At 45.0% G+C, this 25,424-nt stretch overlaps 2 protein-coding genes and 1 pseudogene across 4 annotated transcripts in view; 2 read left to right on the forward strand and 1 right to left on the reverse strand.

Annotated features, from left to right (window-relative positions):
* The first annotated feature begins 431 nt into the window (after positions 1-431).
* On the forward strand, positions 432-3,318 carry DOK1 (docking protein 1). Of its 2 annotated transcripts, XM_028517586.2 has the most exons (5): positions 432-598; positions 907-1,206; positions 1,377-1,470; positions 1,656-1,840; positions 2,083-3,318. In XM_028517586.2, the coding sequence occupies exons 1-5, from the start codon at positions 539-541 to the stop codon at positions 2,893-2,895; spliced, it is 1,452 nt and encodes a 483-aa protein (XP_028373387.1). In that variant the 5' UTR covers positions 432-538; the 3' UTR covers positions 2,896-3,318. The 2 variants fall into 2 exon arrangements, with proteins under 2 accessions (XP_028373387.1, XP_035884093.1); XM_036028200.1 differs by lacking the exons at positions 432-598; positions 1,377-1,470 and having other exon boundaries at positions 1,071-1,206.
* A 582-nt stretch (positions 3,319-3,900) lies between these two features.
* LOC114499875 (meiosis 1 associated protein) overlaps positions 3,901-25,424 on the reverse strand; it is a 59,968-nt gene continuing 38,444 nt past the window's right edge. The window contains exons 7-10 of one of the 2 annotated variants that reach the window (XM_028516377.2): positions 6,641-6,847; positions 5,432-5,572; positions 4,954-4,965; positions 3,901-4,469 (exon numbers count right to left, since the gene is read on the reverse strand). In XM_028516377.2, the coding sequence (XP_028372178.1) occupies positions 4,299-4,469; positions 4,954-4,965; positions 5,432-5,572; positions 6,641-6,847 (531 nt within the window). In that variant the 3' untranslated portion in view covers positions 3,901-4,298. The remainder of the gene's footprint in view (positions 4,470-4,953; positions 4,966-5,431; positions 5,573-6,640; positions 6,848-25,424) is intronic. The other variant, XM_028516376.2, reaches the window with a different exon arrangement.
* On the forward strand, positions 13,119-13,682 carry LOC114500813 (annotated as a pseudogene).

Raw genomic sequence — 25,424 nt, forward strand, 5'->3', positions numbered from 1 at the left:
TTTGGGCTCCTGGAAACCTTCCAGTCCCGAACCCGTAGCCCGTCCTCCGTGTCCCCTGCTCCGTGTAGAGTAAATAGCCAGGATTGGGACGGGTCTGGTCGGGGGAAATGAGGCTAGGAGGACCCCATGGTCCCACCGGGTCCCCAGGATGCCCGTCAGCACTTCCCAGGTGATGTCACAGCCTTCACTACTATGTCACGTTGAGCATATGATGTCACGCGCAGCTCCCCAGCCCAGGCGCCAGAGCGCTCTGGAGGAAACCGCGAGGTTTCTCTTGGTGGAGCCACTTGTGCCAGGGCTGGGGGTAAGGTAGAGGCCGGGAGGGAGTGCGCCGTCCAGCTTACCTGGGGACCCCCCGCCTCCCACCCCGCGCCCCGTTTCATCTTGCTCTTCTCTCTCCTCCCCCTTCGCTGTCCGTGGGGTCTGGGGCCCCGAGCGGGAACGCCTCGGGCGGGCCCGCCCCGCCCCGCCCCCGCCCCGCCTCCGCCCCGCCTCCAGCCTGCGAGGCCAGGAAGCAAAGAAGGAACCGCCGGGGGCCATGGACGGGGCCGTGATGGAGGGGCCGCTCTTCTTGCAGAGTCAGCGTTTCGGTACCAAGGTAGTCTGGGGCAGGGGTGTCGAACCCCATTAGAGCTAGGGGTGGGTGATAGAGCCCAGGAAGCAGGGGGCAGCGGGTAGGAGCGCGGCGCGGGAGCCGAGAGCCCCGCGAAGTTCCCGCGAAGTCTCTTCGCGCACTGCGAGGAGCCGGCTGCCAGCCGGGGGCACGCCCTCTCTGGCCCTGGGAGACTCCGCGGCGTCCTCTTCGGGTAACTTCAGCCCGGTCGCCAAGGCTTGCGCGAGTCCCCCCTTCCCCGTCGTCGGCCCTCGCCCGCTGCCTCCCCAGCGTCTCTCGCGTTTTTTCCGCAGAGGTGGAGGAAGACCTGGGCCGTGCTCTACCCGGCCAGCCCCCACGGCGTAGCGCGCCTCGAGTTCTTCGATCACAAGGGGTCGAGCTCCGGAGGGGGCCGAGTGGCCTCGCGCCGCCTGGACTGCAAGGTGATCCGTCTAGCCGAGTGTGTGAGCGTGGTGCCGGTGGTTCTGGAGAGTCTCCCTGAACCTGGGGCCTCTGCCTTCCGCCTGGACACAGCACAGCGCTCCCATCTGCTGGCCGCCGATGCCCCGTCCAGCGCCGCCTGGGTGCAAACGCTGTGCCTAAACGCCTTTCCGGTGAGGGGGCCAGGATTGCCCGCGAGGGGCTGGGACGAGCCGAATTGGGGCCCTAGAGGTGATTCGGGGTGGGGGTAGTTACAGCGGCGGAGGAACTGGGCTGTCTCAGACCCTCAGAACCGCATTGAGGGAATGACAGGGTCTTAGATACTCTTTTCTCTTTACCCCAGAAAGGCAGCTGGCCTCTGTCGCCTGCCGAGAACCCACCCAAGCTTACTGCCCTGGAGATGCTGGAGAACTCGCTGTATAGCCCCACCTGGGAAGGTAGCCGCCTGAACAGTCGGGCAGGGATGGGGTGGAAAGGTGCCCTGGGAAGGGGCTGATTAGAGGGTCCAGGGACCCATTCGGAAGTAGGAAGTTTCTGAGAGCTGGCTTTCAAGTTGAGTGCTGGGATGATCTGCCCCCCCACTTCCTGGTCAGGTGCCAGGCTAATTGTGTATTCCCTCCAGGATCCCAGTTCTGGGTAACTGTGCAGAGGACTGAAGCTGCTGAGCGCTGTGGCCTGCAAGGCTCCTATGTGCTGAGGGTGGAGGCTGAGAGGCTGACTCTCCTGACTGTGGGAACTCAGAATCAGATACTGGAGCCACTCCTCTCTTGGCCCTACACTCTGTTGCGTCGCTACGGCCGAGACAAGGTGGCTATGCTGTCCTGGAGGGTTGACTTTCTGGGGCCAGGGCTGTGGGCTGTGTTGCGTGGGACAGGGCAGGGCAGGAAGGTGGGAAGCTCTGCCTTCTGATAACCCTTTTTTGCCTAGCCCAGGAGCCCACCTCCCTCCCCAGCTAGTCTTTTCTTTGTAGACCCCCTAACTAGTTTGGCCCTGTGACTCACCATGCCTGATGGCTCTTGGTAATGTGCTTCCCTTCCTCCTCCTTTCAGGTAATGTTCTCATTTGAGGCTGGCCGGCGCTGTCCCTCTGGCCCTGGAACATTCACCTTCCAGACAGCACAGGGAAATGACATCTTTCAGGCTGTTGAGACCGCTATCCAACGGCAGAAGGCCCAGGGCAAGGCTGGTCAGGGACAGGATGTTGTTAGAGCTGATTCCCGAGAAGAACTGGCAGAGCAGAAGCTGGCTTCCCACCCTGGTGCCCAGGAGCTCCCAGGCAGCCCTCCGGTCCTGTATGCTGAACCCTTAGACTCCCTGCGAGTTCCTCCAGGTCCTTCCCAGGATTCCCTCTACTCAGACCCTTTGGACAGCACCCCTGCGCTGGCAGGGGAAAGGGTACAGTTAAAGAAAACTCTCTATTGGAACTTGTATGAGCATGTGCAGCAGCAGTTGATGAAGGCCAAGCTGAAGGACCCCAAAGAGGACCCCATCTATGATGAACCCGAAGGCCTGGCTCCAGCCGCTCTCCGGGGCCTTTACGATTTGCCTCAGGAACCCAAGGATGCATGGTGGTGCCAGGCTCGAGTGAAAGAGGAGGGCTATGAGCTCCCCTACAACCCTGCCACAGATGACTACGCCGTGCCTCCCCCTTCTCGGATCACAAAGCCCCTGCCAGCTCCCAAGCCCCAGGGCCTGGCCTTCCCTGAACCTGGTGCTGCAACTGGCAGTGGCAGCAAAAGCCACAGCTCAGACACTGCCCTGTACAGCCAGGTCCAGAAGAGCAGAGCCTCAGGGAGCTGGGACTGTGAGTTCTCTAGAGCGGAGGCTGACAGGATTGGGGTCAAGTCAGAGGGCTCCACATGAGAAGCTGGGCGAGGCTTGGGGAGCTGGTAGGACCATGGAGAGGTGGCATTGGGGATCAAAGAAACCTTTTAGAACCAGTGGAAACCAGAGGGCTGGAGGGGCCTGTGTGAGACTGGGGGACCAGACATATCAGGGGAGTCAAGGGAAGAATGTTTAATCCCTGGAAGTCCTGGAAGTGGGACAGATGGCAGGGGCCTGGGGGGTGGGGCCTGGGGACACCATCAACCTTAAGCCATCTGCCCAAAAGGAATGGAAAGCTGCTGGACCAGATCTGCAGAAAGGGTCAGTACAGTGGGAGGGGCCTGCATGGAGGCTATAGGGAGATGCTGGACTGTGCCTGGATCCTTTCCTCTGCATTGTTCTTTGCCAGAGATTTATTTTTTAAAAAGTTGTATTCTCATTAAAATCAGTTTGGATTTAAGAGGTCTATGTGTGTGAATGGTCACAGAGAGGACACAGAGGCAGGGTGTGCTGTGGGTGTGGAGGGCACAGCACAGGACAACCAGGAATGTGCTGGGGGCTGTGCAAGGAGGGAAGGGCCCCAGGGCGGCGTGCTGAGCTGACTGCCTGTTCAAAGCTTGGGTGGTCCATCCAGCCCATCTGGGCTTGACTCTATCTCTGTGGCCTTGGGTGAATTTTATAACATCTGCAACCCCCAGTTACCCCTGCTGTCCTTTGTAAACTGAGAACACTTAATAACAGGCTGTACCTCACAGGGTTGTTGGTATGGAAGGGGTTAAGTTTTTCAAGTACTTGGTGCAATTTGGAGCACAGCGCTGATGGGAAGCTAGGCAGGTGAAGAGAGGGGAACAGGAAGGGAATAGGTCTTTTTCATGTCATCCGCTCCCCTGTTCTCAGCCACAGGATCCCCAACCCCACCCATACAACTTTGCTCATAGGTAATGAGCACCAGTCACTTTTCTGTCTGGAGCCTAAACGGAACTGCATACAGCGTGGTAGGGAGAGGGGCACAGGCTTGGATTTCAGTCCTTGTTTTTCATGAGCTCTGAAAATATCCTTGTTTATTGAGGCCCAGTTTCCTGGAGGTTATATGACATCCACCTGCTTACATAGAGCTACAAGGAGAAATTCAGGGCTGGAAATGCTCCTAACAATGGTGTTGGTTTACTGGGTGTTTAATCTTCATCTGTGTTAACAGTATCAAATGACCCAAAAGAAAACTTGCTGCTTGGAGAAGCAAGAGGCTTGGTTCTTGTGCCTCTTCCCAGGCTGAGTGGGGTGGTGGCAGGACTGGGGACAGAGGAGGGGAAGGCTGTTTCTCAGTCACCTAGAGCTCACCGAGGCTCAGGTGGATGGAAGGCAAACCTGGCCTCAGAACACCATCGGGTGAGCCCTATCATGGATGTGGTTGAGCAGGGCGGCCAGGCTCTGGTGCTGGTTACTTAAGGCCCTGAGGGGTACTCCTCCTCCTCTTCCTCCTCCTCAGAAAGCTGGAAGATGGCTTCTGAGGAGGCTTTGCTGGCTGCTGGCACCTTGGGGGCTCTGCCAGGGGCTGAAGTCATAGGTAGAGGGGCCACCGTAGCTCGAACTCGATTTGTTTGCAACTGCCCAGCCTGGAAAGAAAATGAGCAGAGTCACCTCTGAAGATCGGATTTCCTTATCTCCTATCCCATTGCCTTCTGGGTCTGCTGTCCTAACTCCTTCCCTTGTCCCAACCCTAGAGTGACAGCCTCGAGGCTCAGGGCAGTGGAGTCCCCTGGACTCCAGCTTCCCCCGTGCCCATGCCCTGGCTGAGTGTTCCTGCTCTGTTGGCTTGCCTACCAGCTAACTTATGTGGGTTCTGTTCCTCCTGGTCTGGAAACATCTCTTGTAACTTCAGCTAAGGGAAAGTAGTGTTTCTAAAGGCTCTATTGCTGTGAAACTAGAAAAAGTGAATAAGAGCAAAAGGAAGCTCAAACATTATAAAATATGGATTTTATAAAAGTAACTCCATTCAATTACTCTTCTCTTTAGCCCTTGTCACTAGAGCCCTCTCTACAAGCTACTAACCTTGGTCAGCCTCTCTTTGCTTACCTGAAAAATGAGCATAGTGCTTACCTTGCAGGGATGCTGTGAGGAGTAAATGAGAAAATTATATGTGAAAGGGCTTGTCACAGCACCTGGCATAGGACTGGTGCTCAGTAAATGCTAACTTCTCTTCCCTGGGGCATTTCTTTCCCTTCAGCCTTTCCTTTCGATGAAGGGCTATGGTGTAGTTCCAGTGCAGCTGGTTTCCTTAGTGGGACAATGGTCTGTTTTATGACTAAACACTAAATTAAGATACCTGAATGTTATCATATGTCAATGCCCAGGCAGAAGAGCTACCCCGCTGGAGAGGGGCTGTAATTTCCTTTGTCTAGGGCAAAGGGCTGTTCTTTTTCCTCCCTAGAGGCCTGGCTCTCTTCTCCACTAGGGGAATCCAGGGAAAAGGGCTACACCCTGGGGTGAGAGTAGGGTGGGTATTGGGCACAGGACACGGGGGCCCTTGGGTTCTGGACATAGAGGGAAGGAAGGGGAGTAAGGAGGAGATCCATACCTTTCTCAGGGCCCGGCTCTCCCAGCTTGGGTGGTGACGGCCCTGAGGCTTGGCAAAGGTGCTGCTCAGGTGTGAGTACAGGTGACTCCAAACCTGTAAGGGGTTGTAGGTGGGCTCTAGCTCCAGGAGGTCCAGTACGTTCTGAGGAAGAGAAGAGGAGCCTCACGTGGGGAACTTGAGGTCACAGAACACAAGATGTCAGGCACAGCCCTTTGTGTGTAAGAGGCCGGAGGAGGTGTGAAGACCCAGCGTGTCTCTGCAGACTGTGGGATAGATGAGCGTCTCATAGGCCCCAGGTCTGAGTGTTTGTGAGGCAAGTGTCAGGCACAGGTACAAGAAGTTGGAGCAACCCTGAGTGGTTAGGGGCACTGAATGCTCCAGCTCAAGAAGTGTGTCACGGGATTCCAAAGCACTGTGAGAGTTACAAGGGGTCCTGTGTGCAATGCTGTGAGGGAGGGTGTGTCCATGGCCTGGGGGAGCTCACAGTCTTCAAGGCAAGTACACTGAGTTCTCGGCCTGCCTGCCAGGTGAGCATAACCAGAGGACACGCGAGCACAGCATTCCTGAGCAGTCAGGTTTTCCGGCCACAACATCCTGTGCCAGGAACCACTGGCCCTGAAGTGAGACGCTGAGCAAGCCACAGCCACTTGCGCCCACCTCTCTCTGCATCCCCATGGCCGCCAAGCTGAGAGCACAATCCCAGGCTCTGTCTTCTCTGTACAGAAGCCAGGGACCCAGCAGGGAGGTGGCTCCAGTTCTCCCCACTCAGAGTCACTCTCCTGCCCCTAGGCTGGGGAGGCAGGCAGAGGAAGCCCAGAATCTAGATCCAAGGAAGAGGAGCAGGAGCAATGGCCTTCAGAGATATTCTCTCCTGTGCATTGGAGTCTGATTTTAAAGCCCTTTCTATTCTGGGCACCTACATCTCTGCCTTTTTCTCTTTCCCTCAGCACACCGGAATAGATGCACACATGCTCGCCCATAATGCCGAGAGAGAGGCCTGTGGGGACACACCATTACTGCTTACTTCCTCCTCCCTGGCCTCAGTTCCTACCTTTGTTTCTTCTCTGACCCTCTCACCACTCTTGGGACCACTTCTCCCTCAGCTCCCTGTCCTTCCCCTCACTGGCTCCTTCTTCTCCCGCACCACTTTCCCGAATTCCTGTCTCTTCTCTCCTGTCTACCTCTCTCCTGAGATCGGGCTCCACTTGCCTCCACAACCTGAAGGCTGTCATCAGGTGGGTTCTCAGGAAGCAGTGCAAAGGGGCTGGGCAGCATGAGTTCTCTCGTGGCCACCGCCTTCACCAGCAGGGTGGGGGATCGTGAGGGCACGATCACATAGAAGGTGCTGGCAGGCTCTCTCAGGCTGCGTCCTCGGCTCGGGGGCTCCCCTTTGGCCAACAGCAGCCATTCTCTTTTCTGAAAGGAGGACATACATAAACTCTGGTTCATCTTCAGTCTTTGGAACATTTGCAATCCCAGCTGAGGTTTCCCTCGAGTTCCTGGAGGGGGTTGGTGTCAGGGAGGGTTGAGCCACCCCCCACCTCCCCGCCCCGGCTCTGGGAGGGGCTGAATCACCAGTGTCCCTAAGTGCTGGTCCAGGAGGTACACAAAAGGGTTGATGGTACAGAGATGAGTTAAGAGATGCCGTTTAACCTGAAGTAGGTGTTTACCCCTGAGAGGGCTAATGTATTAATGATAAACATAGAGTTTTAAGAATTATAATTCTTTAAAAAAATTATTACTATTGAAGCAATACTTATTTTTATTTACTTATTTTTAGAAAGAGAGAAAGAGAGGGAAACATTGATGTGTGAGAAAAATATTGATCAGCTGCCTCCTGCATGACCCCAACCGGGGACCTAGCCCGCAACCCAGGCATGTGACCTGATTGGTCATCAAACCAGTGACTTTTCAGTCCACTGGGCAATGCCCAAACCACTTAGCCACATCAGTCAGGGCAAGAATTATAATTCTTAAAAACAGAGCCTTGGGACAAAGACCTGCATGGGGTGTTGTGAAAATTCAGGTCTTATCTGGAGGGTGGTAGAGCCTGGCTGTGTTGCATGACTGGGGTGGGATGGGCTGGTAGGGGAACCTCTTGAATACTCAGGGAGGGTGTGAGAAGCTGGTGGTCAAAGTTGCCTGTGCATCGAGAGGAGGAGGGGGGGAACAGGGAGAGGAAACCTTTGGTACAACAAGGTGGGGGTGGGATTGGGGGATGGGGCTTTTGAGATCACTTCAGCCAGTCACAGGACAGAAAAAGGATCAGAATTCCAGGGGCAGTGACTCTGAGCAAAGGGTACTGCAGAACAGAGTGGTGACACTTTGCCATGTACCATGGGGATCAGAGGTTAGTTAGCACGCGGGTAAGGAGACAAAAAGACTTATGAGCAACTTTTCGAAGTGCACCCTTTGAAACCAGACATGGAAATGAGAAAATTTTCTGTTAGTTTTTCAAGGTACACTACAAGACTCCAAGAAATATGAAGTTAGAACTGTTATACTCTGTGAACTGTGTTCTCCTTCTTGAGGTGATCACCAATTATAGTTGGTAGACGCAATAGTCTCCCTACTATGTAAGATGAAAGACAGTACTCTAACTTATTTGAAAAGTTGGAAGAAATAATATAAAAAGGCAAAAAGAAAAAAGAAATTAAGGGACTAGAGGAAGGTCAGTATCTTGTGGAAGACAAGTGGAAAGTGACACAGTGAAGCAGAAAAAACCTACTGTAGCATTAGAGCTGCACCCCTAGGGGATGTGCTGGGGTCAGATGGTGGTGGGGGTTCTAGACACTTTAAATCACTGTCATCATTCTGTGCAGCGCAGAACTCTGGAAGGTGTGTAAGGTTGGGTAGGTGATAGATACCTTCGGCAGTTTATTCTTTTTCAACATTTTGCTTATGTCTGGAGATGTGCTTCTTCCTGAAGAACAGATCTTCACGATGGAAGGTCTACCTGATGCTTCTCAGGTCCATCAGATTGAACATAGATAACATAGAAGTCATGGTGTATGTGTGCATGTTTGCCCCTCCTTGGGGACGGGGCCTCTTTAAACTTGAAAGGGATGTTCTCTGGGAGGGATAAGTAGGAAGTGGCAGGGCATTTCATTTCAGTTGACTCTAGTAACTTCTTTTTTTTCCTTTTTTTAAAAAAATATTTCATTGATTATGCTATTACAATTGTCCCATTTTCTCTCCTTTATTTCCCTCTGCCCTACACACCCCCTCCCACCTGCATTCCCCCCCTTTAGTTCATGTCCATGGCTCATACATATTAGTTCTTTGGCTTCTCCATTTCCTATACTATTCTTAACCTCCCCTTGTGTATTTTCTGCCTATCATTTATGCTTCTGATTCTCTGTACTTTTCCCCCTCTCTCTCCCTCCCACTCCCTCACTGATAACCCTCCATGTGATCACCATTTCTGTGATTCTGTTCCTGTTTTAGTTGTTTGCTTAGGTTTTTTTTTTTTTGGTTCAGTTGTTAATAGCTGTGAGTTTGTTGTCATTTTAGTGTTTGTAGTTTGATCTTCTTTTTCTGGCTCTAGTAACTTCTGATGTGGCTTTTGAGATCAACTCAGGCTTTGGATGATGATGATGATGATTACTTTCTATTTTTATACTGGTTCATGTATTTGTTTGTAAATTAGTTTGTTTATTGAGAACTTATCGAGTGCCTATTGTGTCTGAGCACTAGGGGTGGGTATATAGAAATTCACTAGGCATGTTCATTGTCCTCTTAGAGCTTATACTATACTAAGGGGAAGAACTGCAAACTAATGTTTGTCCACACTTTGTATGGCCAACTGATCTGGTTAGCCCATTTTTAGCACTGAAAGTCCTGTCTCCCAGAAAACCCCTCACTCCTGGGAAAACTGGGTGGTTGATCACCTTTCCAGACTCCATGGAGAATGGAGTATCTTGCCACTGCGGCAAGTCACTGAAGGCTAAATATAGTATCGTAACATTTCTTGCATTTTAGTGTTATGGAAAAAGTTCTCACTTGCTACTTCATGTGATTACTAAGAATCTTTGAATATTGTACAAAAAAGCTATGACCCCAAGAGTTTCAGCTGACTGATTTTGAGATTATAGCTAAGATTCTGTTAGAGAATTGGTATGCAGAAACGAATGAGATCTCTCTAAAGTAACCCCTGATGTGAGGACTATCAGAATAGATTGAGTTGAAAGGATTTTACAAAATGCTTTAAAACTTTTTGCAGAGAGGCTGACAGAAGGTTCTGAAAGGAAGAGAGACAAATGCATCCTTATTAGAATTTGATAAAGATATTAATTTATCTGTAATTTCTAGGAATATTCTGAGAAAGTGAGAGGTAGGGAAGTTGAACTTTAAGGTCCCTGTTTTGGAATCTGAATCTCTAACTTCTTTGGACATTTGAAACCCAGGACCCAAGCTTGAACATGTCACCCAGGCCGTGGGTTGGCCTGTTGGTACAGGCAGCTGTAGCTGTGATGGAAATGGCTAACTGCTACAGCAGGTCTCTGAGGATGAGAAAAAGCACTGGCATGGGGATATCTTCTGGGATGTCCCAGGCCAGCCTTTAGGGTTCTCAAATCAAGCAATATTTAAAGACTATAGATGACTGCTGAATACTTAGAATATGCTTTTGCTAGTTCTAAAGAAAGGAGCATGAGTTAGATGCTGAATTTAACAGAGGGCAGGTGAAAAGGTATCTATGTTGTAGTTAGGGACTTTGCTACAGAGAAGAGGCCAGGGAGCTTGGATTTTTAGAAGGTGGAGACTGATTCTGTTTTGAGCAGGTGTGTCAGGGACAGAATGGAATGGTGTGTCATACTAAAGTCATCCTCCCCAACCCTTGCCCTAACTTTGCATTACTAAGGTTAGGAAGGAAGGTGTGGCAGCTACTGTTGGTTGACTGGTCACTGCTTCCCCTCCCCTTTTCCTTTTCCCTTCTCTCTACCCATTTCCCAGCCTTTCAGTGATTGGTCTAGGGGTGACTTGTAACCTAGATTTAAATAACGAGACATAAGCAGAAGTTGTTGGATGGGGCTTTGAAAAAGTTTTGTAATCTTCTGGCAAGTTTTTTGCCTCTGCACCCTACCCCTTCTTTCTCCTTAGGACAGGACTGAGTCTTAAGTTGCAACAGCCATCTCGTGACCAGGAGGCAATAGGCATAAGAATGAAATATACCTGCTATGGTTGCTGTAGTGGAAAAATGGACAGAGCTTGAGTCTTTGATGGTATCACTGATCAACTGCATCAGCTTGTAATTGTCTGTCCTCATACTTCTTGCTAATGAGAAAAATCAATTTTTAATTACTCAAATTAGAGTTACTTTGGTTTTCTGTTAGTTGCAGCCAAATGGATCCATTACAGATACCAAAGGGAAAGAGGATGTGGTTACTCACTTCCAGTATCTGGGAAAACAGGAGTAGAAGTGACAGTTTTAATGGCATTGGTGTAGGCCTTGCCAAAAGGCCCAGTGGGAATTTACTATATAGCAGGTAAAAGCTCTAGTCTCACCAAACCAGAGTTCCCTTGCTCTGCCCTCAGTATGATGGTCTGGGACCAAATACAGTGATTAAAGAAGTGCTGACCTCCCTGACTGGTGTGGCTCAGTGGGTTGGGCATCACCCACAAACTGAAGAAAGGTCACCTTTTTGATTCTGGGTCAGGGCATATACCTAGATTTCAGGCCAGGTCCCTGGTTGGGTTTCTCTCACACATTGATGTTTCTCTCCCTCTCTTTCTCCCTCCCTTCCCTTCTCACGAAAAATAAATAAATAAAATCATTTTTTTAAAGAAGCACTGACCAGTTCCCAAGAAGGCATGTTTCTGAGGCAGCCACTGAGAGGAGAGACAAGCAAGAACACTCAGTCTGCTTTGCTTGCAGGCAGAGACACATTTCATTGTCCTGACACATCCAGGAAGAGGAGTCACAGCTGGTTATGAGAAAGCCAGGCATGCCTGGGGTTTTTTGGTATGTGGAAGGGCATCAGGAGGAAATTAGGTTAATTCGACATTATTTGCTTATTTTCTCACACCAGAAGGCAGGACTAGGAGGGGGGAGAAAAGAAAGCTACAATATTCACTACTCTGCTACTCTCACACTCACTTTCAAAAAAGAGACAGTAGAATGTGGTTAAAGACATTGCAAACCCCTAAACATCAGGTTATACATTTTTCTCAAGTAAACATGGAACAGTCTCCAGGACAGACCATGTGGTAGGCCATAAGTCAGGGTACAATAGACTTAAAGAGATTAAAATCATCCAAAGTATCTTCTCTGACCAAGTGGAATGCAATTAGAAATCAATAACAAAAAGAAATTTGGGAAATTTATGAGTATGTGAAAATTAAACAGCATACTCCTAAATAATTAATGGTTCAAAGAAGAAATCACTAGAGAAATTAGGAAATAATTTGAGTTGAGTGAAAACAAAAACATAATATACCAGTATTTATTAAAAACAGGTTGAGCAGTATTTAGAGAGAAATTTATAGCTGAAAACTCCTCAATTTTTTAAAAGAGACCTCAAATCAATAATCTAACCTTCCACCTTATGCAACTAGAAAAAGGAAACCAAACTAAAGCAAGCAGAAGGAAGGAAATGAAATAACACTAAAGTAGAAAGAAATGAACTAGAGAATAGAAAAATAATAGAGAAAATCAATGTAAACAAAAGTTTGTTCTTTGAAAAGACCAACAAAATTGACAAACATTTAGCTAGACTGTTCAAGGAAAAAAGAAAAAATATCCAAATTACTAAAATAAAAATAAAAGGGGGACATCACTGCTGACCTTATAGAAACTGAAAGGATAATAAGGAAACATTATAAACAATTATATGCAAAAAAACCAGATAACCCAGATGAAATGGATGTATTCCTAGAAAGACACAAATTACTGAGACTGACTCAAGAAGAAATAGAAAATCTGAATAAATCTGTGTCATGGGTCCCCAGGACCACTCCCAGGTTCAGCAATTCACTAAGAGAACTTACAGGATTTAGCATATAGTCACACTCATAGATATGATTCATTACAGCAAAAGGACACAAAGCAAAATCAGCAAAGGGAAAAGGCTCGTGAAGTCCAGAGGAAGCCAGGCACAAGCTTCCAAGAGTCCTCTACCTATGAAGTCACAAAAGATGTGCTTACTTCCTCCAGCATTGAATTGTGACAACATGTATAAAGTGTCCACCAGGAGAAGTTACAAATTTGTGCTCAAATTTTTATTGGGGACTGGTCACCTAGGTGCCCTGTACCTAGCAGCTGTGAAAATTCTAGAGTCCTAGAAGAAAAGCAGGTGTTTAGCAGAAACCATATATTTTTGCACAGTTTAGGCACAATGTGCCACTTGTATTATTTAGGGAATGGTGGAAACACTTTTCAAACCCATATCCCCAGATGCCAGCCACAGGTAAATCTTTGTTTTTAGTAGTTTTTTTTTATTGTATTTTTTCCTTACCATTTATTCCCCTTAGACCCTCTTCCACTTCCACTCATCCCCTTGAGCCCCACACAAGGGTCAATCTTGCAAGTAGGACTATCTAAGGATAGAAGCCTGAGGTCTGTTATATTAACTTTTTTTTGATAAAGCCTAATACAAGAAAAGATAAAGAACTAGTAATTAGGAAATTTTCCAAAAGAAAAGCTAAGGCCCAGATGGCATCACTGGCCAGTTTAGCAAGGCCTACATCAATGCCATTAAAACTCTCATTGGGGTGTCTCGGCCACCAACCTCTGCCATCCACACTGAGGAAGACCCAGAAACTTTGGGTCATATGAGCCATGGCCATGGCTGCATTGGCAAGGACGGGAAGCACCTGGGAGCCCGAGGTAATACTGGTAGCTTGCATCATCACAGGATCGCCTTCGACAAATATCACCCAGGTCACTTTGGGAAAGTTGGTATGAGGCATGACCACTTAAAGAGGAACCACAGCTCCTGCCCCACTGTCAGCCTTGATAGACTGTGTACCTTGGTCAGTGAGCAGATACAGGTAAATGCTACCAAGAACAAGACTGGAGCTGCTCCCATCATTGATGTGGTGCGATCGGGCTACAACAAAGTTCTGAGGAGGGAGAGCTCCCAAAGCAGCCTGTCACTGTGAAGGGCAAATTCTTCAGCAGGAGAGCTGAGGAGAAGATTGAGAGTGTTGGTGGGGCTTGTGTGCTGGTAGATTGAAGCTACATGGAGGGGAATTCATTAAATGCTTACAAATGCTTTTGTCAAAAAATAAAATAAAATAAAATTGTCACTGGGAATTCTATAAAAGCTTTAAAGAAATAATTTTAATTCTTCATAAATTCTTCCAAAAAAATAGATGAAGAAACACTTTCTAAATTATTCCATGAGACCTGTATTAACCCTGATACTAAAGCCAGAAAAAGATACCACAAGAAAAGAAGATTATAGATCAATATCACCTATGAATATAGATGCAAAAACCCTCAACAACATATCAGCCAACCAAATCCAGTAACATAAAAAAGGATTATGTACCACAACCAAGTGGGATTTATCCTCGGAATGCAAGGTTGGTTTAACACCCCAAAATCAAACAATGCAATACACCATGTTAATAGAACAAAGGCCAAAAACTACATGATCATTTCAACAGATGCAGAAAAAGCATTTGATAAAATTCCAAACCCTTTCATGATAAAAATACTCAACGCACTAGGATTAGACTGGAACTTCCTCAGCCTGACGAAGTCTCTACAAACAGCTAACATCGTAGGGAGTGGTGAAAGACTGGATGCTTTGCCCCCCAGATCAGGAACAAGACAAAGATATCTGCTCTTGCCACTTCTATTCAACAATGTATTAGAAGTGTACTGAAGACCAAAGGGCCATTTCCCATATTTTCTGGACTTTTAGCCCCAAGACTGTGAGGGAAGGGGAGAGACACTCATAAAAATATTAAATGTGGCAACATTCTGGTACTTGGGGGCTAATATAGTCTAAATCTGATTTAGAAAAATATAGCAATGTGACATTTCTCACATCAGAGAGCTAAGGTGGAAATTTATACCACTTATCAGTGATGTGAAGCTCCAGATAGATGTGGCAAAAGGTATGTGGGTGGGAAGGGGCAAAAAGGATCAGTGGGGGCTGGCTGTAGCTGGAATGAAGGAGTACAGGAAAAGCCTTGTAGTGAAGGCGTTTAAGCAAAATCTGGAAAGAAATGAGTAGATATTTGTCAAGTGGACAGATGTAAGGGGAAAGGAGCAACATGAAAAAAGGTGGAGGTCTGAAACAGTTCAGGATACTTGAGGAACATTTAGTAATTTATTAATGTGGCTGGAGTGGACGACCAAGGGGCATGGCGAAAGATGAGCTGAGAGAAACAGACAAGGCTGGGTCACCAGCCCATTGCTGTCCCAGCACTTGTCTGTTTCCCTGCATGCGCTGTACTCTAACCTCATCCTGATTGTTTCTTTTTTCCTTCAGAAAATGGCTCCTGACCTGCCATTACCCCACTCTCAGCTTGGATTCTTGCTCTTGACTGTATGCCTAATATAACCAAGGATTTTCCACTTCCCCACCCATTTACAGCCCAACCAGGTCATCGCCTGTGTACTTAGACTCCTGCTGGACACATTCCGGCTTGAATTCTGTCACTTCTGTGGCCAATTAGGGCAGACATGGCCAGTAAAACTCTGGAATGCATCTCCAGAGACTCTGACATTTTAAATAGGAAACTGAAAGACCTAGGTGGTATTTTCATTTCTTTTTCTAGTTCATACAGACATGACTTTGTAAGAGAAATGAGGATGTGGAAAATGAGTCACTAGCTGCATAACTGAGACTACATAGTAGGATTTGGTAATTGAAATTATGTTTTCCTGGTGATGGATAGATTCATTTCATAAATACTTGGAAAAATTGATTATATATATATGTATTTCCCACTACATTCCACAAAGTAGTTTTGCCAGTTTAGAAAAATACAACAACACAAAGATAAAATAAACCAACAAGGGGATTGTGCAAAGAAAAAATAAGGGTAGAGCAATAATAGAGTCAAGATTAGATAAGTGTCATAGAAATGCACACCACCCACTTTTGCTAGAAGGGAGCCTTACAGCTTTTCCTGATAAAAAGCCTGGGAGAAGCTATTTTGTGCATTCTTACTGAGTAGTGAATGTATTTTAGAGAACTCCTGCAATCAATATAATAATGAACTTCACATGGTTATTGAGTGGTTAAGCATTTGGGTCCTGCAGTCAACCTTTCTGGGTTCAATCCTGCTTTACCATTTACTAGCTGTGTGATCATGGGAAAGTACTTAACCACTCTGGGCCTCACTTTCTCATCTGTAAAATAGAGACAATCATTGCTACCTCCTAGGAGGGTTATGGAGGTAATATAAATTAATATTTTTTGTGAAATGTTTAGAACTGTTTCAGGCTCATAGTAAGCACCATGAAGTGTTAAAAATTTTAAATTAAAAATACATATAATAATTATTAGATTCTGTTTATTAAATTTTGTTACTTTAAAAATAATTTAGCCCTGGCTGTTGTGCAAACCAAGGTCACTGGTTTGATTCCCAGTCAGGGCACATGCCTGGGTTGTGGGCCAGGTCCCCGGTGCAGGGGTGTTCGAGAAACAACCACACATTGATGTTTCTCTCCTTTTCTTTCTCCTCTCCTTCCCCTATGTCTAAAAGTAAATAAATAAAATAATAAAAAATAAATGAAAACAATTTAACAATTTTAGATATAGATCTATAAAGCTGAAGAATGAAGGAAAAACATAGCTCTCTTGTGTCTGGAGTGAAATTCATGGAAATGGTGGATGGCACACATCTTTCAGAAAGGGTTGGAAAATGAGTTTACCAAGAGCCTTGCTTATCTGATGAAGGAATATTTCTCTGAGGAAAAAGAAGTAAAATACTCAAATAAAACAAGTATCCTATGAGGACAGAAAGATACAACATTCAATTGTCAAGTAAAAAACATTAGGGAATGGAATAACACTTAAGGCTGCAGCTGACTAAAGTTTTGGAGTATGTGTAAAGTGTAGTTTGCAAAGTCACACAACTTTTATAGTTGATGAGGCCTGGTGGGCTGGCACTAATGGCCGGAACTAGATTTTATAGCAGCGTGGACTTTGTACAGAAGAACTGCTCTTAAAGAAGGGCTGGATGAACAGACAGCATTGAAGGAACTGAGCTCTGCTTATAATTGTAAGGAAACCTGGGAACCTGGAAATGAGAACATGGTAGAATGCCAACTGATAAGGGTAAACCAGAAAATGTATTATGGGTTGTCTAGCAAGATAAAGGGTGCAAAGGGGGAATCAATGAACATTTAATAAGCATCTAGTTCTGCATCAGAGTACATTGGAATGGTCAGAGGTAGACTGGCCCTCCTGCCTAGAACAGTTAGAAAAGCTGGAAAAAATAGCGAAACCATTTGTTGGAAAACAGTGAGGAAGTGCTGTGACAAAAAAAAAAAAAAAAAAAAATGAGGGCAGCTAAGTGTCTGGAAAGGAAAGAATCCAGAGAGATCAGGGAATTATTGCAACTGCTTTTACCATAAGGGCATATGTCGGTTCTGAGTTGGAGTCAGGGTGGTGGCTGAGAATCTAGGATTGCTCCTGCTGAGGTACTTGCAAGGGAACAGGGAGACCAGCAGATCTTGTAGTAGAGACTTGGCAGTGGTAGGGTGGGTGCTCAAGCCAATTTTTCACTTGGCACATTTGGCAGATACTGGGGCTGCACAGAGCAAGAGACAAAAAACACTTAAGGAGAAAGCCTCTAGAAGTAGAGTGTTGTAGTGGCCAAGGGAAGGGACACACGCAGTCCACTGGTTTCCAGTGGAAAGTCCTGGAGGGCCGGGGGCAAACGAGGAGCAGACGGAGACTTCGAAGGGCTCAGCCCAGCCTTGACTCAGCAGAACTTCAGAGGGGAATGAGATGATCTGTCACCACTCTATCTGCTTAGTGCAGGGCAGGGGGAGCCCTCTCTGAAGGAAGCAAACCAACACCAACTGGAGCCTCTACAATTTATTTAGATGCAATCAACATCTTTCACTGTAGTATTATCAGGTGCACCAAAAGACAAGACCAATGTCTGAAAACCACAAGAGAAAAGAGACAATAGAAAAAAAAGCTGTAGGTGATCTAGGTATTGGGGTTAATAGTTAAGAACCTTAAAATAACTACAATTAGTATGTTCAAGAATACAGGTGAAATTATGGAGAATTTCTCTAGAGAATTAGAATAGAAAAGGAACAAATGGAAATCATAGAACCATTAACCAACCATTATATGTACATTGCATGCCAGACATATGCTGGGTGCTTTACACATACCATTACTTACTCATCTTAAAAACCATATGCAGTATATTTTTATTGTCTCTATCTGCATGTGATAGGAACAAGAGTTAATAATGTGTGCCTGTCACGCACCTTCCCCCTTTATCCCCTTTACCCCCACTTCACTTTTACTCAAAAAAGGAGAAGCATTGTGAATTCTTTTCCTGGATATTTCAGATAGGTAGAGAGAGACAGGACCTGAGAGGGAGGGGACAATTCAGGGAGGCTGTCAATCTATGGAAAATTATATGGCTGAGACAGAGAGAGGAAGAAGATAGAGGAACAAGGATTGGGGGTGTCGACAGTGTTTTTGTGTTTATTTATTTATTCAGTGTGTGTGTGTGTGTGTGTGTGTGTGCACGCGCAGCTGGGGATGGGTCTAGGTTAGATATAATAAAGGAGCAGAGGAAGAAAATTTGAGAAATGTGGTAGGTTATGAACCATTTCCTTTTTGGTGTTCTTTGAAAGCACAAATAAATTAATTTTAAAAATATCTTATGGCCTCTGGGTAGTGTTTCTTTACCATTTATGCAGAGATTGAACCCCATGGGGCCAGGAGACATGTCAGGGTTACAAACAGATGAATACACTGATGCTCAGAGAGGTTAAGTCTGTTGCCTAAATTCACACAGTTGGGAAATAATGAAGCTGTCATTCAGGCCATCTGATTCTAAAGTCCATCTTTTCATGGACAATACAAATTATATTTTACCACCACAGGTTAGAAAACTGCCTTGCCTTGAGTCCCAAAAGAGAGAGGTAACAATTTCTGCTCTGAACCCAAATTTGATTAAGGCCCAGGAATTAGTTGCTACAGTGAAGAAGTGGTAAAAATGCCAGGGAAAGGCACTGATGTTATGCTGGAGTCTGGGTAGTCACATTTATATCCTATACTTTAACCCATGTCTAATAGGATCATATGAATTGAAATATGCTTTTCTCTAAAAAGAGACAGAGCACACAGAGATCTAATGACAAATATGGGAATTCAGAAAGACTTCAGTGCAGAAGGACCCTTTGAGCTGAGTCTTTCAGGTTGGGGTAGGATTTGAACACATGGAGACAAGAGAAGGGATAACATGAACAAAGGTTCAAAGGTGGGGCAATTGAAAGTCTGTCTATTAATTTGGTTGGTGTGTGTGGTACATGAAGGAGAATAGTGTAAGACAAGGCTGGAGTTGGTTAAGTAGAATGAACACTAAGTCACAAAATATCTTTAAGCTGAAGAGGGCAGGATCAGTGCTGTGTTTCAGGAAGATGAATCTGGTGGCAGTATGTAAAATGGACTGGGAAGGGGAAATGCTTATAGGCACTTAGGCAAGTTAAGATAGTATTGCAATACTAAAGGAAAGATGTAAAAAGGGCCTAAATGAGGATGGTGATCTATAGAATGGAGAGGAGAAGACACATGCAATACTGGTAGATGCTCTGAGGATAGAGCAGACAAGGCTGAAGCCCTGCATACTGGCACCATGGAAAAACATGGGGTAGTCAGGAGAATGCTTCGAAAAGATTAACCTGGTTTATTGAGCAGAGCAAATCAGAAGGAGAAGAGACTGGAGGTAGGGAAGCTAGTTAGGAGTTTACTGAAGTAGTCTTGGTGAGAATAAGCAGTGGGAACGGGAAGGGAAGGACAGTTACAATTCATGTTATGAGAAGAAAACTGATATGACTTAGCGATGAAGTGGGTGTAAACACTGAGAGGGCTGGAAGTGACTGAGGTTTCAAGCCTGAGTGAGTAGACAAGGGTGCTGCTGCTATTAACAGAAAGACAGAAGTTAGAATGAGAAGTTAGCTGGAGGGAAACGTCATGATGAGAAACAGGAGGCAAGAGACTTACATAGGGGAGCTGACAACATCAGATTTTAAAAGAACATATGAAAAAAGTTGTAAGAAAGAATACAAAATCAAGGATGAAGTTAAAGAAGTGCTAAAAACTTTTACAAATGGGACCAAGAAGGTTAAAATTCTAAATAAGTCTTATTACATAGTAGGCACTCAAAAAATAGTTGTTATTGAATGAATGAGATGAGGCTTGTGGGAAATTCTCTCTATAACACACTGCCTTTGAGGCTTTTTGTTACTTGGAGAAGATGGCACATAAAAGGCAAGAAGGAAGAGCCATTCAAACACTATTTTGTGTCTCTCTTTTCCAGAAAAGAAGAGTGGTCATTAATCTGGACGAGGTGGAAGAAACCAAGAGTAGAGGGAAAAACAGTAACATGTGATGGGAGAGGAGCTATCACAAGCACCCAGTCCCTTTACTTCATATCCAGTGGAGGACAGAAGCATGGGGTATTCAGTAAGGGAGAATTAGCCTCCGTGTTGTAGTCTATTTGTCTGGCCACATCTGGAGTAGGGAATTTAGCAAGAGGTTAAGAGCATTTGCTTTGTAATCTGAAGAAGTAGATTCAAATTCTGACAGCCACTTTGGCAGCTGTGTGACCTTTGGTAAGTCACTTGATCTCTTCAGACTTCCCAATTTGTAAAAACAAGATGAACAGTTCCTATTCTCATGGAGCTATCGTGAAGGCTAAGTGAGGTAGAGTATGCAGAACACTTGGTTAAGTGACTAGTACTTAGTAAGATGAACATGTTGGTACCTATAGCTTTGCTCTCTTTCTGATTGCTTTCTTGGGCTACATGCCCAGCAATGGAATGAAAGTGTTGAAGGGTATCGCTTTCCAGAACATGTACACTCCCTCCAGCAGTGTATTAAAATGCCATTATATTTGGTTTTGAGCTTCTAGCAGCCAAACAAGAGGAAAACTAGATCAGTTAGAAAATCAAAAGCAAAGCTGTTTTAGTCACAGACCTCCCCATGAACAGGGCCCAGATGTTGCTGGGTGCTGCACCATAAATTTGTTTGAGCTCTTCTACGAATCTGTTACCCAGGACCACGATGTGAACTGTAGTAAGAAGACAATACATACTCTGGAGAGAAGCAAGACATACTTAACTCCTCACCACGTTTGGTGGCTCACAGAGGGTATCCACAGACCAGTGCCCCCTGGCTGATCACCGTCTAGCAGGGAAAACCAACTGTCCTAGAGTCACTCCTGAGAACTCCATACAAAAAAGAAAAGCAGTCATGATACCTAAATGAAGAAGTAGCAGAAAATGAAAAATGAACTTAAAGGACTCACAGCTATTTCGTGGTTGATGATTGCAGGGAATAAGGCAGTGCTGGAGTGTGGCGATGCCATTGGGGATCAGAGGCACTGCAAACATCTGGGGGACTATTTTATTACACGCAGAGAAGCACACATGCAGGGTAAAAGCAAACACACCAACACGTAACAACTCTCAATTCTGGGAGGTAAGAAAACTTTGTACTTTATGCTTATCTGTATTTTTAACTCATTTAAAATGAAAATAGGAGAGATTGCTGCAGGGGATGGTACATTGGTAAAAGGTTCTTGGAGAAGAGGAGGTTTGAGGCAAACTATAAAAAATGGACTTTGGATGCCCTCAGGGGAGAGCTGCCAGGGTCCCAGACTGAGGAGTTTCTGTTTGGAAATAGTCTTGGTTTTTCAGAAGTCAGTTAGCTATATAAAAATAACCTAGGTGAAACACCCAGACTCCAATTCACGGTAATACAGAATTAAAAATTATATCACTCATTGTTAATGAAAAAGAAAGCAAAAATGAATTATTTAGAAATAAATAATTCTGATTTTTCCTGACTTGTCCTAAAAAAAGTTGCCAATGTCTGTTTAAAATATCATGTACTGTAAGAATGTACTGAAGCCACTTGAGAGAAATTCCTCTTGAGTGATGTAGAATCTCCGAGATCCTGAGGAACTGGGTGGAGTGAACAGTAAACTGAGCTGTTGGGCTCTAACAGTCAGAACACATCTGTTGTCTTTGCTCAGCAAAGACAGGAGATGGGTGTTCTTCAGATAGGAAACAGGAACTCAGTGGGTGGACCCAAAAGGCAGTGTGGGCTTTGAAACAGGAAAAAAAGAAGTCTGCTTCTGATAGTGAAAGAGATGCATTGCTATGCCATTCTAATCAGGCATGTCCTGCTAGGTCAAACCTTTATTCTGTATCCACTTAGCAGCTGCATACGTCCTAGATTATATTGGCTGCTGTTTTATATATTTTGCCCTGTAAGTGTTGCATTACTGCTTCGTGTATGTGCTATTTAGTTTTGTCATTTCAGGAAATGGCATACACTTACTTGTTCAAATCAGAAACTGGGCGGTTATTTGATATTTTCCTCTTCCTTGCTCCCCACATCCAACCCTTCACCAAGTTCTGACTCTTTCTTTAAAGCATCTCTTTAATCCTTTTACCTTTTTCACCTTGACTTCCAACACTGGAGTCGAAACCACCATTGTCTCTTGCCTAGATGACTGAAATGCCCTCCTGCCTCATTTTCTTATTTCTATTCTTGCCTCTGTTCATTCTTTTTCAAATTTTGGCTGAAGTAATTTTAAAATAAAACTTAGATGATTCATTTATCATGATTTTTTTCTTCTGTACTTAAAGTCCAAAGTCCTTAATTTGGCTTCCAAAGCTTTGCACCATTTAACCCCTATTCACTTGTCCTTCCCACCTTGTGACTCTCTCCCCTCACTCTCTTTATTTCAGACACAATGGCCTCTTTATTATTTATTTTTAAAAACATTCTAATTTTTATTTTAAAAGTATTTTAGTTATTTGTTTTCAGACAGAGGGAAAGGGAGGGAGGGAGGGAGAAAGAGAAGGAAACGTTAATGTGTGGTTGCCTCTTGTGCCCCCTAATGGGGATCTGGCCTGCAACCCAGTAATGTGCCCTGATTAGGAGTCAAAACAGGATCCTTTGGTTCGCAGGCGAGCACTCAATCCACTGAGCCACACCATCCAGGGCTAAAAATATTTTTAAAAATTGATTTTAGAAGAATGCCTTTCTAGTTGCTAGATGGGTTGCTGCCCAATTCATGAATCTCTTAATAAAGCCAATTAGACATTCAAATTTATAAGGGCTTTTGAATCAAAAGAATATAAAGAAGCAGCCCAAAGACTCCCAGCTACTAGGCCATCATTTGAACTCTAGGAGACTTCCTGCTAAGATGGAGGCATAGGTAGATACACTTTGCCTCCTCATACAACCAAAATAATAACAAAGGATAACAACCTTTGGATAATAATAATAATAATAATAACAACCAAGGATAATAACAACCTAATAATAACAACCAAGGATAATAACAAATTTAAAAACAAAAACCAACCAGAACTGCCAGAAAATCAAACTGTGTGGAGGTCTGACAACCAAGGAGTTAAAGAAGAAATATTCATTCAACCTGTAGGAGGGATAGAGACAGGCACATGAGACAGAGAGGATGCTGGCAAGGCAGGGGCTGGAGGACTGGGCAGGCAAGGCAGCTGCTGGGGGGTCCCTCATTTGCATGTGGGTAAACCAGAAGGAACGACTTGGGAGCAAGACAGACCACACAACCCAAGGTTCCAGTGAGGGAAAAGAAAGCCTCAAAACCTCTGACTGTAAAAATCTATGGGGGTTGTGTGTCGGGAGAAACTCCCAGTTTCGCAGGAGAGTTCTTTGGAGAGACCCACAGGGTCCTAGAATGTTCACAAACCCACCCACCTGGGAATCAGCACCAGAAGGGCCCAATTTGCTCGTGGGTAGCAGAGGAAGTGACTGAAAGTTGGCCAAGAGCTGAACAAGCAGCATTGTTCCCTCCCTGACCCTTCCCCCACATACAGGACCACAATGCAGTGACACGGTTTGCCTTGCCCTGGCAAATGCCTAAGGCTCCGGCCCTTATAATGCAACAGGTATGCCAAGACAAAGAAATATGGCCCAAATGAAAGAACAGATCAAAACTCCAGAAACAGAACTAAGTGATGAAGAGAGAGCCAACCTATCAGATGCACAGTTCAAAACACTGGTAACCAGGATGCTCACAGAAATGATTGACTATGGTTACAAAATAGAGAAAAAAGTGAAGGTTAAGCAAAGTGAAATAAAGAAAAATGCACAGGGAACCAATAGTGAAAGGAAGGATATCGACATTCAAATCAATGATTTAGAGCAGAAGGAAGAAATAAACATTAAACCAGAACAGAACGAAGAAACTAGAATTCAAAATAATGAGAAGAGGCGCAGGAACATCTGTGACAACTATAAATATTCCAACATCCAAATCATAGAGGTGCCAGAAGGAGAAGAGGAAGAGTAAGAAATGCAAAACTCATTGGAAAAAATAATGGAGAACTGGTCCAATTTGGCAAGAGAAATAGACTTCCAAGAAGTCCAGGAAGCTCAGAGAGTCCCAAAGAAGTTGGACCCAAGGAGGAACACACTAAGGCACATCATACTTACATTAGCCAAGGTGAAAGATATGGAGAGAACCTTAAAAGCAGCAAGAGAAAAGGAGATAGCTATCTACAAAGGAGTTCCCATAAGACTATCAGCTGATTTCTCAAAAGAAACTTGCAGGCAAGAAGGGGCTGGAAAGAAGTAATCAAAGTTGTGAAAGGCAAGGACCTACATGCAAGATTACTCTATCCAGCAAAGCTTTCATTTAGAATGGAAGGGCTTATCCCAGATAAAATCAAGTTAAAGAAGTTTGTCATCACCCAGCCCTTATTATATGAAATGTTAAAGGGACTTATCTAAGAAAAAGAAGATAAAAAATATGAACACTAAAATGACAACAAACTCACAGTTATTAACAACTGAACCTAAAACAAAAACAAAAGCAAACTAAGCAAACAACTAGAACAGGAATAGAGCCACAGAAATGAAGATCCCATAGAGGGTTATCAGCAGGGACGGGGAGGGTGGATAACGGGGGAAAAGATACAGAGAATAAGAAGTATAAATGATAGGTACAAAAAAGACAGGGGGAGGGTATAGGAAATGGATAAGCCAAAGAACTTAGTGTATGGCCCGTAGACATAAAGGGCGAGGGGAATGCTGGTGGGAGGGAGGGTACAGGGTGGAGGGCAATAAATGGGAGAAAAAATGGGACACCTGTAATAGCATAATCAATAAAATATACTTAAAATTGATTTTAGAGAGAAGGAGAGAAGAAGGTGGAGGGGAGAGAGAGAAACACTGATTTATTGTTCCACTTATTCATTCATTCATTGGTTGCTTCCTGCATGTGCCCTGACCAGGGATTGAACCAGCAACTTTGGTGTGCTGGGACAATGCTCTAACCAACTGAGCTACCCAGCCATGGCTGGCCCCCTTATTTTTGATTATTTTCTCAGCTCTTTCTAGCCATGGGATCTTTGCACATTCCTTTTCCTGCACCTGGAGTGTTCTTCCTGCCACCCTTCATCTGGCTAATTCCCATTTATCTGGCAGGTCTCAGTTTAAATGTCACTTTCACAGAGATGCTTTCTTATAACAGCTACTTCTTTTTCTTCATAAACTTCACAGTTTGCAACATGCTTAATTCTGTCTGTTCCATTACAGAGTAAGTTTCTTGAGGTAAAAAATAACATCTATTATGTTAACCATTAAATATCTAGGGCTTAGCATGATGTTTGGCACAGACTAGGTACTCTTCATTTAAATGAACCACAATGTCCAGGGCAGTGTTAGGAAGAAAATAAGTTTTAAAATATAGTTACTTACGGAAAATTCCTTGCTGCCATTTATTGTATAAGTGTAAAAACACGGGGCTTTTGAAGTTTAGTATCATATAATTGAAT

The sequence above is a fragment of the Phyllostomus discolor genome, chromosome 6, assembly GCF_004126475.2.
Source record: "Phyllostomus discolor isolate MPI-MPIP mPhyDis1 chromosome 6, mPhyDis1.pri.v3, whole genome shotgun sequence".
Taxonomy (NCBI): Eukaryota; Metazoa; Chordata; class Mammalia; order Chiroptera; family Phyllostomidae; genus Phyllostomus; species Phyllostomus discolor.